An 11,397-nucleotide genomic window follows, 5' to 3' on the forward strand; every position below is an offset into this window, starting at 1 on the left:
TTCATGTTGTATGAAGAAAAAAATGTCAAAATCTCCTTAAAATCTTGGTGATGAGGCGTGATACCTCTGAGATGCTTGTATGATACAGTTTCTAGAATATCTGGAGGCACTGATTCTTACTCCCACCCTAGGGAAGCTGTGTAGCCTACTTCCAGACACCTTCCTCCACCACTCAGCTCTCCCATCCTCCCTAGGGCCCTAGAGGCACTTGGACCATAAATGGTCGGTTTGGGTTCAAAACATATAGTTATCTTATATGGCTATGAAGTCTGTACCCTCAAGAAAAGTTAGTAGGGATTCTGATTGGTTAAGAAAAAGACCCACACTGGGGCGCCCGGGTGGCTCAGTTGGGTAAGCATTCGACTCTTGATTTTTGGCTCAGGTCATGATCTAAGGGTCTTAGGGTCTAGGGACCAAGTTCCATGTTGGTCTCTGTGCATAGTAAGGAGTCTGCTTGAGATTTTCTCTCTCCCTTTGCCCCTCCTTCCACTCACACACTCTCTCTCTCCAACAAATAAATCTTTAATAATTAATTGATTAATTAATTAAAAAGACCCACACTATAACCTGAGTATATACTGGACGCCAAGATGTCAACTGAAACATCATTCATTTCTTTTACAATTAATGCACTCTTGTTGGATGTGGAATATGCTATTTTGTGCACTATAAATAATTTGTTGTAAAACTTTCGGGGTAAAGAAAACCCCAAATAATGATAAGTGATCACAATTAGATGATATGCATAATATGCAAAATTATACTTAGAAACTCTGATCCCACTCCCCCACCACCACTGGCCCATTTTCCCTTTTGGTGGCCATTTAGTTATCAATGTAATAAACCACTCCAAACATTAGTGGCTTCCAATGACAACTTCTCTCATAATCTTATTGCTTGGGTTCCTGTGAACAGTCTAGACCCCTTGGAATCTCTTCATGGGGAATCTCTTCTTTTTTTTTTTTTTTAAACCATCTAACTCTTTATTTTGTAATAATTATGGATTCACAGGAAGTTGCAGCAAGTCCCATGTACGCTTTGCCCAGTTTCCCCCAGTGGTAAGCATTTCCGTCGCTACAGTCCTTCAAACCTGACATACTGACAATGGCACAATACAGCTAATTCGACTACGGACCTCACTCACTTTCACTAGATATCACATGCATTCATCTGTGGGTGTGTGTAGATCTATGGAGTTTTAGCCCAGGTACTGTGATCAATACCATAATCAAGATTCAGAACTGTTCCATCAGCACAAAGGAACTCCCTGTTATCCCTTTATAGTCACACATAGCCCATACCCCCTCCAGTCCCTATCCCTGGCAATCATTAATCTATTCTTTATTTCTATAATCCTGTCATTTAAGAATGCAACCATATAGTATGGGACCTTTTGAGACTGGCCCTTTCATTCATCATGATACCCTTAAGGTCCACCCAAGTTGTGTGAATCAAAGTCATCTGTTTCTCTTCATTGCAGAGTAGTATTCCACGGTACAGATGTTTGGTTTGATCACTCACTCGATTGCAGGACATCTGGGGTATTTCCAGTTTTTAACTATTACAAATAAAGCTCCTAAGAATATTTGTGTACAAATTTTATGTTTGGGCAGTTAATGATTGGGGTGGGGTCAGTATTTTTCTGAGCCACCAAAAAAGTCTCTCAATGATCAATTACAAACCTGCTCCCAAAATGTGAGGGGGGGGGGGAGAAAAAGAAAATCTCAACAAAGAAATGGAAGATTAAAAAAAAAAAGAATGAAATTGAAATTTTAGAGCTGAAAAATACAACAAGCAAAGCAAAAGACCTCATTGGATGAGCTCAAAAGTGAAATGGAGTGGACAGAAGAAAGAATCAATACACCTGAAAATAGAACAATAGAAACTACCCAATCTGAACAACAGAAAGTAGACTTCCAAAAAAAAGATAAAAGGCATAGTGTCATAGACCCTGGAGGGACTACAGGCAAAGATCTGAAGTTCATGTCGCCAGGATCGCAGGAGAGAAAAAGGTGGTGCTGAAAAGATATGTCAAGAAATAATAGCTGAGCTTTTTCCAAATTTGGCAAAAGATTTAAACCTACAGGTTCAAGAAACTGAGAGAACCCCAAACTGGAAAAAACTCCATGCCAAGCTACATCATAAGTACACTTCTGGAAGCTAAGGACAAAAGAAACAAGCAGAGACAAGCACCACCTTTTTTACAGAAGAAAAAGCCATTTGAATGACAGCAGATTTCTCATCAGAAACCATAGCAGCCAGAAAGAAGTGGCACAACATGTCAAAAGCCAAAAACAACAACAACAACAAAACCTGTCAACCCAGAAGTTTAGAGTCAACAAAAATATCCTTCAGGAATCAAAGAACAAGCAAGACCTTCTCGATGCAGGAAATCGAAGAGAACTTGTCACCCACAGACTTACCCTAAAAGAATGTCTAAAGGACACTCTTGAAACACAAAATAACCATAAAAGAAAGAATATTGGAACAGTAAGAAGGAAGAAAGAATAAAGCAATAATACTAATAATAATGTCGGTAAATATAACAGACTTTCTTGTCCTCTTGAGTTTTCTAAAAGCAAACGGAGCAGTCCTCAACAGGTCTGAGATGACTCATTCCTACCTAGTGCGCCAACTGCCCCAACTGCAGGGTTGATTTGAGAGGCCAGTGGCTTGCCAGAAGCTTCTCGGAAAGTGGTTCCTTCCCCACCTGCACCAGCCTCTCTCCTTAGGATACTTGCTCAAAAGGCCACTGTGGTCTCTAGGCTGCTCAGCACACCCCCGAATCAGAATTCTGAGAGGTGGGCTCCAGGACTCTGCGTGTAAAAGTGATTCCCACAGACACTAAGGTTTGCAAAGTCATCAGATCGTCTGTTAACCCAGGGTCAGGCCCAGCCGCTGGGAGTCACCCTCTGAGGAAGGTGAGAACTAAGTGCTGGCTGTGGACACTCCAGGCCGGCAGCACCGGAAAAAAATTCAGGGTAAAAAAGTAATCAGTATTGGCCCTGGGGTCAAGGTCACACACTTGTGCACTGTCACAGGGTCACGTCCTAGGGATTTGGGCCCACGTAGGATCTGTCATTCATCTGTGCCTCAGTTTCTTCCTCTAAAACTGGGACAGCATCTGCCTCTCCTGACTCATGGGGTCAAGATGAAGAGCAAAATAGGTGAGCTGTGCAGACCTTGTAAATTATTAGTTATTCTTACCCAATGTGAATGTTTAACCTCCTCTTAAAGAGGGCCATTGTGTGTCCTTTTTTTCTTTGAAATGGAATGTCGGGGTTCTTCAGGCTCCGGGAAAAGGCAGGCACGTCACACCAAATGTACCACTTAATTCTCCCGTCTTTCCTTAGGGTCCTGCGCTGATGGCCAACCTCAGCCCCCTGGTGCTGGGATGATGGCAGGACCCCCACGGGCTGAGGATTAGCACCCAGGGGGGCTGCTCCTCCCGGGGCCTGGGGGTCCCCAGCACTCACCTCCCAGAGGACACAGCCCTAGGTCTGTCCCCTCCCGCAGCCAGTGGCACTTGGTGACAGGTGACAGGTGTGTGCTGGGGGTTGGAGAAAAGGCTTGCAAAAGCTTCGCTGGATTTCTCTCCAGCCAGAAAGAGGAGGTCCATTGCCCTTTCAGGGGGGAGTGTGTCAGAAGCAGAATCTGGGAGTGAAAGCCTCAAGGGGGGGGGGGGGACAGGAGGGTGAACTATTTTATAGACAGAAGTTTCTCCCCCGGCACCCGGAGAGGGCAGAGATTGGAATCACCGCAGCTGGCGCCGCCTGGGTGCCACCAGGGCCCCCACCCCCCTGGCGGCGGGGACCCCGGGCGCACGTGGCCGCGGCCAACAGGGCGTGGGGAGCGCGCCAGGTGTTTCTGGTTAGGGACCCGCCAGCCGGCCCGGGTGTTGCTTTGGGTGCGCGTTACAAGGTGAAGATGCCGCGGATTCGGGAGCGGGCGGCCCGGTTCCCACGGACGCCGCTGCGCTCGGGCGCGGAGGGGGCGCGGCGGGCGGGGGGGGGGGGACCCCGGTGACCCGAGCTCCCCGCGGGGCGCGGACCCCCGAGCGTGCGCAGACTCGCCGACGCCAGCCCCGCGCCCGCCAGCTCGCCGGCCGCCGGATTGTTCTCTAAGACCTTATCTGTTGCTCCAGTGCATTTTCTGTTTTAATTTGGTGACCGGAACAAAAGTCCCAGGACGGTCCTTCGCAGCATTTGTAACTAAATATTTGCTGTGCTGGTAGCTAAATAGGCCCCTCCGCCAACTTCCAAACTCTGCTTTTTTTCTTTTTTTTTTTTTTTGAACGGAGCTGAAAGGTGATCCCCCTATAAGGAGGGCAGACAGACGGTGGAAAGCAATTGGATTTAGCGCGCTGTTGTTCCCCGTGCTCTGGGGGATCCCCGGGCAAACAGGACCGCGCGCCGGGATCCTGGAAGGAGTTGGGGCCGCGATCCCGGGGTCCTGGCGGGCTGGGGCGTCAGTCAAGCCGTCGTGGAAGGCGCAGGGCTTTGTTCAGGCGATGCATTAGCTGTGTGCGACCAGAAGCAGAAGAGGCTAGGCAGGTCTTCGAAAAATACGCAAAGGGTTGAAAAATAAACATCGCCCTGTTTGCTTTTCGTGGCTTTCCTTATTTTCTTCCTCTCCAGTTGTCCCTCGTCTAAGACTGTTTTAAACCCAAATTCGGTTATCTGGTTTCAGGGTAAGGGCTCCCTCTTGCCAAGGTATTAAATAAACAAGTAAAGCAAAAACTTGAATCCTTATGTAATCCAGATGCTGTTTTCCTCGAAAACCACAACAAACTCTGCTAAGCCAGATAACAGGATCCCAACAGTCGTGCCCCCATCCCACCCCACCCCACCCCGCTTTTAGGGCCAGAGGAGGCCATCCCCTGTTCAGGAGCTCCTCGCCAGCACAGGCGATAAATGACGGCTAACACTCTGGCCTGCAGATGAGCACCCTTGAGGGGGCCGGATGCCCTAAACCGTCCCGGAGTGTCGGCATCTGGCTCTTAAAATGGAACTTTCCCTAGAGATAGAGCCGGGGCCGAGCCGCCGCCTGCGCCCGCGGGCCGGCTGGAGGCTCCGGGCCCCTCGGTGCTCGGGGCGGGGGCGCAGCGGGCGCGGGGCAACGAGCACGAGTCCCGGGCGGGCGGCGCGCGGAGGCTGGGGCCGCGGAGCCCGCTGCCCGCGCCCACCTCCACCTCCACCTCCACCTCCACCTCCCGCGGGCCCGGGGCTGGCGAGCTGTGCTCGGAGACTCGCCGGGCCGGGCCACCTCCGAGGGCTCTGCGGGGCGAGGCAGGGCCGCAGTGGGGCGCAGTGGGGCGCAGTGGGGGCGGGCCCTGCAGGGCGTTAGGAGTGCAGCCTCAGAGCCCTCCCCGCGAGGACCCGAGGGCATGCCCAAGGCTCGCCATCCGCTAAGACCGTCCCCGTCTCCCGGTCCCGGTTCCTCCCTCGCGCCGGCCCCACCCTGAACGCCTCGGCTGCAAAGACAAATAAAATAAAGCAAAAAAAAAAAAAAAAAAAAAAAAAAGCCCTGGCGTTGGCGACCTCCAAGGCACGTTATGCCTCTTTCGGCAAAGGGAAGAGTTCTTTCTTTCTCCCTCTCCCGGCTTTTTTTTTTTTTTTTTTTTTTTTTATTCTTCTCCCCGACTCCCACCACCGCCCCCTCCCTGCCTTTCCTGTTCTTCCCGGCCCTCTTTCCTTCCCCCAGATCGCTCGAAACTTAAGACGCGCGGCGGCTGCAGGTGCGCGCGGGCCGGGCGGCCGGGATCCGGGCGGGCCGGGGACGGCCGGGCCTCGCAGGCATTGATCAGCTGGGCGCGCGCGCTGAGTGACGGCGCGGTTGCCATGGCAGCCGCCTGAGCGGCGCCGCGAGGACAAGGCTGCAGGGCGGCGTGAATGGGCGGCGTCACGCGCCTGGCGCCAGAGAGTCTGCTCCGGGGCTCCGGCTCCGGCCCCGCCGCGGCCTGGCCCGCGCGCCGCCGCCGCCGCCGCCGCCGCTGCCAATTCATCACCTGTCAGGGATCGCTCGGGGGGTCACGGGCGGAATGGACACAGCTGTGAGAACAAAACCGGGGGGAAGAAAGGCGAGCGCGCCCAATCGCGCCAGATGTGCGGGGAGGACCCGGAGCGCCCCCCCGCCCCCCCCCCCCGTGCAGGCTCCTCCCCCCCCCCCCCCCCCCGTGCATCACGCGGGGTGGCCGCGGCGGCCCGGAGCTGCTGCTGATTCCAGCCCGGGGCTGGCGGGCGGAGCGGGGGGCGGGGGGGCTGCACGCGCTGCAGCCGCCGGGCCGGGCCGAGCGTGCAAGCCCTGGACCCTGCGGAGGGGAACTTCCAGGGCAGGTGGGTGGCGGGACCTGGGGGCGCCTCGGTGAGTCAGCCCCGGAGCCACCCCCCCCCCCACCTCCACGGAAGCCCTTCACACCTTCCCGCGCCCGCGCATCTTGCAGGTCCGGGGCGCTCTCTGCAGCTGGGACCCTTTGAACTTGGGAGGCCTCGCAGGCGAACCCACAGAGACAGGCTTCCCGGCGCCCGTACCCCCACCCCGAACACGCCCCGGCTCCGTGTGCTTGCTCTACGAGAACCTCCCTTGAAAGGTGACTCCCATCCATCGGGCTTTCGGATGGAGACCGACGCACGAGGCCATCGGGCCTCCTTTCCCTCCTCGTGGTCACTAACTTCTACTGCGTCCTCAGGCCCCCCCCCCCCCCAACATGATCTTTAACTGAAGGCAGAACTGGGTAGCGCGCCCGTCGAGGTCTGCACGGGCCCACTGGGCTCCGCCAGGGAAGGAAAGCACAAAACTTCCACCCCGCGAAGCGGTTTTACCGCCTCCGGGGGCACACACGACCACGGGGGGCTCAACCTCGCGGGGGGGCCCCCCAAGGAACACGGCACGCCGCTCATTACGAACCAGCCCGGAGCCTGGCTGCTGGGATAATGAGGCTGGCACGGATGTTAACATACGGTGTCCTTGGAAAAAGCTAGGAATGCGTCAGTATCGCAGGGCTGCAATGTCCAAGAATCACAAGTAATAATTTGAGAATCCCAAAGATGTTTGTTTACGTTGGCTATTATTGTAAAATAGTCAAAGTATAACATCATGAACCAAAATAGTGTCAAAACAAAATCTGTTCCACTGTGGCACGTATGTGACAGAAACACATGCACAGAGTACATCAAAAAGCTCGAACTGTGGGGGACTCGGTATTAAATCATTTCCAGAGTTAATATCGGAGGAGGGAGGTGGTTAATCGAACACTCAGGCGCAGAGCTGCAGGCAGCTTCTGCAGGGCCAGGCCCTCAGCAGACTCCTCTGCTGGTCAGGAAACCATCCACCTCCGTCCTCCGAGGCAGAGGGGTGGCTTTCTCACAGTGACATCCGCCTCCGCACTCCCCGGCGCCTCCCCCAAGGGGAGCCCTGGGTCGCGGCCCGTGTCAGAGACGCGCCGGCCGCCGGCTCAGAAACTCATCAGGAATCCGAGCACAGAACGCAGGTTCCCCATCATTCAGCTTTGCTTTTTCTCCTCTTCTGCCCCCTTCCTGCTTCTTAAACTGCCGGGAAGGTGACGGCTGAGACAAGTAAACAAGATGCTAACAAATACCCCCATGGCCCCCGCATTTTCTAGATTGCTGTATTCTGGGGGGGGGGGGGGAGACTGGAGTTTTCAAAACACAACTAATTTGCTGTTAAGTCTTCAGCTAAACTAGAATTCTGCGTGCATTCGCTGAAAAGTGTGTAGGTAAATGGCTGCAAACTTCAGACTGCCCAAATAATTTCTTTAAAGATCTTACAGAGGGAAGACAAGGGGGGAAAAAAACAACAAAACGTGAAACTGCGTCCAGTAATAGGATTGAACAGATTTCCAGCCTCATACACGACAGGTTTTTTTTCTTTTTTCTTTTCTTTTTTTTAAGAGTGCTTAGATGTCGGTCAACGGCTAGGGCCACCTACCTTTCACAAAACTTTAAAATTACTGTGAAGTGCTGGAATGTGACCCCAGAAATCAGGATTTGTGCATAATTAATCACATTACTTCGCCACCCACCCGGCGAGGCTCAGACCCGCGGCCTCTCAAGGGCAGTGTATGTAAATCCAGCCTCAGGATGCAAATTTCCCTAATGATTTCCGATTAATAGGATCCTTCTGATAGCCAGTGCCTGTTCCAGAAAGGGAACCCTGGAAGCGTCCTGCCTTCTCAGACCTCCTCGGCGCTCAGCACGGTTTCCAAGAAGTACTGGTTCTACCGACTTTGCTCGGGGAGGGGGGGGGGGGCTGCGCGATCCCACACCAAACCTGTCGCTGAGGGCGCGCGTGGGTGTTGGGGGTTTTGTGCTGTCCTGACGTCGCTTGGCCTGATCTTAAGAGCCCGGACTCTACGCACGTCTCTCCTGTCGATGGCAAACTCGTGTGCGTTTTTACTTTCTCCCGAAATGCTGTCTGGTGACACCCCGCGGGTGGCGGGGGGACGGTGACTTGCCCTGCGCCGTGCAGAACCCGGCCGCGTGGCGGTGGTGTTAGGGCCGCGGAGCCCGCTCCGGGGGCGCCCTAGGGCGAGGGGCTCACCACGGGGAATCGGAATGCAGATGCACATGTGGGCTCCCGGGGTCCCCCCCCGCCGGCCGCCGGCCCGCCCGCCCCCGCCCCCTCCCCTCCCCCCCCCCCCTCCGCCTCCCCGGGCCTCCGCTCCCCTCCCGCCCCGCGCTTACTGTACTCTATTTACCACCCCAGCTGGGCTCGCGCCCGCCCCGCCCACTCCGCGGGGATTGGCTGCGAACGCGGAAGGACCGAGCGCCCGCCCCGCGCCCGCGCCCGCCAATCGGATCGCCCGCGCGGCCTGATGGACGCGCCGCCCTCCGCCAATGGGGACGCGGGGAAGCCGGATCGTGGGCCCCCGGCGAGGCCCCATAAAAGCCGCCCCGCCGGGCTCCCGGCTTCATTCTGAGCCGAGCCCGGTGCCGAGCGCAGGAAGCTCCGCAGGCGGCGGCGGCCTGAGCTCCGAGGCAGCCCGCTCCCTCCCGGTCTCTCCGTGCCCCCGCGCGGTCAGCATGAAAGCCTTCAGTCCAGTGCGGTCCGTGAGGAAAAACAGCCTTTCGGACCACGGCCTGGGCATCTCCCGGAGCAAAACCCCGGTGGACGACCCCATGAGCCTGCTGTACAACATGAACGACTGCTACTCCAAGCTCAAGGAGCTGGTGCCCAGCATCCCCCAGAACAAGAAGGTGAGCAAGATGGAAATCCTGCAGCACGTCATCGACTACATCTTGGACCTGCAGATCGCCCTGGACTCGCACCCCACGATCGTCAGCCTGCACCACCAGCGACCTGGGCAGAGCCAGGCGTCCCGGACGCCGCTGACCACCCTCAACACGGACATCAGCATCCTGTCCTTGCAGGTGAGACCTGCCCCCCCCCCCCCCGCCACCCCCCACCCCACCCCCCAGCAGGCCCGTGGTCCAGACCGCCGCAGTCCCAGTCCGGGACTTCCAGATGAGCTAATTAACTTTTAGGGCGAAAAAAGAAAAAAGAAAAAAAGATCTGCTATAGATTGAGTCGTGCGTGAAATTGCTGATAAGTTCTGACACGTTAATGCATCTGCCTTTGATTCTGAATTGTAGCATAAACGTGTTGAACGAAAGTTGCTGTTTTAAGTTGCTGCTCAAAAAAAGAAAGAAAAAAAAAGGACGGGGGCCGTTTCTCCTTAAGATGGTCTAACATCGCCTTTTATCCCCCTTTCTCTCGCAGGCTTCTGAATTCCCTTCTGAGTTAATGTCAAATGACAGCAAAGCGCTCTGTGGCTGAATAAATGGTGAGTGTTTTGCTCGTGCCTCCCCTTGGTAAACTGCCGCTTGGAGTGTGTGTGTTCATGTGTGTGTGTGGCTGGGGGGACTTGTGTATCTGCAAAATTTGGGGGTTTAGTCGAGGACTGTGTACTTAGTTGTGTTGCCCGTAGTACATTGTCTGGGTACCCTCCGAAGGAAGGGGCTCCCAGCTCTGGCTCCTCGAGATCACAGAGCATTCCTTCTTCTCCTTTAAAAAAGAAAAAATACCAGCCGCTTACTACGAAGGTGGCAGAGGGAAATGTGCGTCGGCTTGCTGTGCCACACGTTATGCCCTGGCTCTCCCCTGCTGCTGCTCCGGTACTACGAGGTACTAACCTCCGTCTAATTAATCTTATCACCGCAAATTCCGTAGAGCTCCTCCTTCCCCAACGCTGTAAGCCCTCCGAGGTTCGCCGGGCCAAGCGCCCCAGCCCCTGTGATGTGGGATCCGACTTCCCTATCTGTTCACTAAAGGGCTGTTTTCAATCAAATAATTGTTACAAGAAGCAGACTGGCGCCTGTGAGCAGTGCTGTTGGAGATCCAAATAGGAGATTGCGTTGGGAAGTTTTTCCCTGGAGTCTCTGCTATTTTAATGTTTAATTTTCGCTGTCGAGGCCGAGTGTGTGTGTTGCATCTGGACGCCAGGGTTTGCCCAATCTTTGAGTGTTTGGTGGTTAAATGTTCAAACTGCGGCTTCCTCCCGGCGCCAGTCTGCCCGCCTCTGCCCTTAGGTTCCATTCTCCTAAAACATGCCTCTCCCCCAATCTTTTGCAGGTGTTCGTGACTTTTCTTTTTCTTTGCACAACAACAACGAATCCACAGGATCTTTTAAGGCGCTGAACTTCTTATTTTTCGACCATTTCACAAGGAGAACAACAAGTTGAATGGACCTTTTTAAAAAAAAAATGGAAGGAAAACTAAGAATGATCATCTTCCCCAGGGTGTTCTCTGACCTGGACTGTGATATTAGTTATTTATGAAAAAGACTTTTAAATGCCCTTTCTGCAGTTGGAAGGTTTTCTTTATATACTATTCCCACCATGGGGAGCGAAAAACGTTAAAATCACAAGGAATTTCCCAATTTAAGCAGACTTTGCCTTTTTTCAAAGGTGGAGCGTGAATACCAGAAGGATCCAGTATTCAGTTACTTAAATGAAGTCTTTTGGTCAGAAATTACCTTTTTGACGCAAGCCTACTGAATGCTGTGTATATATTTATATATAAATATATATATATATGGAGTGAAACCTTGTGAACTCTTTAATTAGAGTTTTCTTGTATAGTGGCAGAGATGTGTATTTCTGCATACAAAGTGTAATGATGTACTTATTCATGCTAAACTTTTTATAAAAGTTTAGTTGTAAACTTAACCCTTTTATACAAAATAAATCGTGTGTTTATTGAATGGTGATTGCCTGCTTTATTTCAGAGGACCAGTGCTTTGATTTTTATTCTGCTATGTTATAACTGAACCCAAATAAATACAAGTTCAAATTTATGTAGACTGTATAAGATTATAATAAACATGTCTGAAGTCAATACCTTGAATCCTGAATGGTTTTTAAGATCTCTTTCTCTCTC

General features: G+C 53.1%; 1 protein-coding gene across 1 annotated transcript; it reads left to right on the top strand.

The window, feature by feature from the left end:
* Positions 1 to 8,918: 8,918 nt before the first annotated feature.
* On the top strand, positions 8,919 to 11,355 carry ID2 (inhibitor of DNA binding 2). Its single transcript, XM_025454739.3, has 3 exons — positions 8,919 to 9,389; positions 9,739 to 9,802; positions 10,591 to 11,355. The coding sequence occupies exons 1-2, from the start codon at positions 9,042 to 9,044 to the stop codon at positions 9,793 to 9,795; spliced, it is 405 nt and encodes a 134-aa protein (XP_025310524.3). The 5' UTR covers positions 8,919 to 9,041; the 3' UTR covers positions 9,796 to 9,802; positions 10,591 to 11,355.
* The last annotated feature ends 42 nt before the right edge of the window (positions 11,356 to 11,397 follow it).

Source organism: Canis lupus, chromosome 17 (genome assembly GCF_003254725.2).
Source record: "Canis lupus dingo isolate Sandy chromosome 17, ASM325472v2, whole genome shotgun sequence".
NCBI lineage: Eukaryota > Metazoa > Chordata > Mammalia > Carnivora > Canidae > Canis > Canis lupus.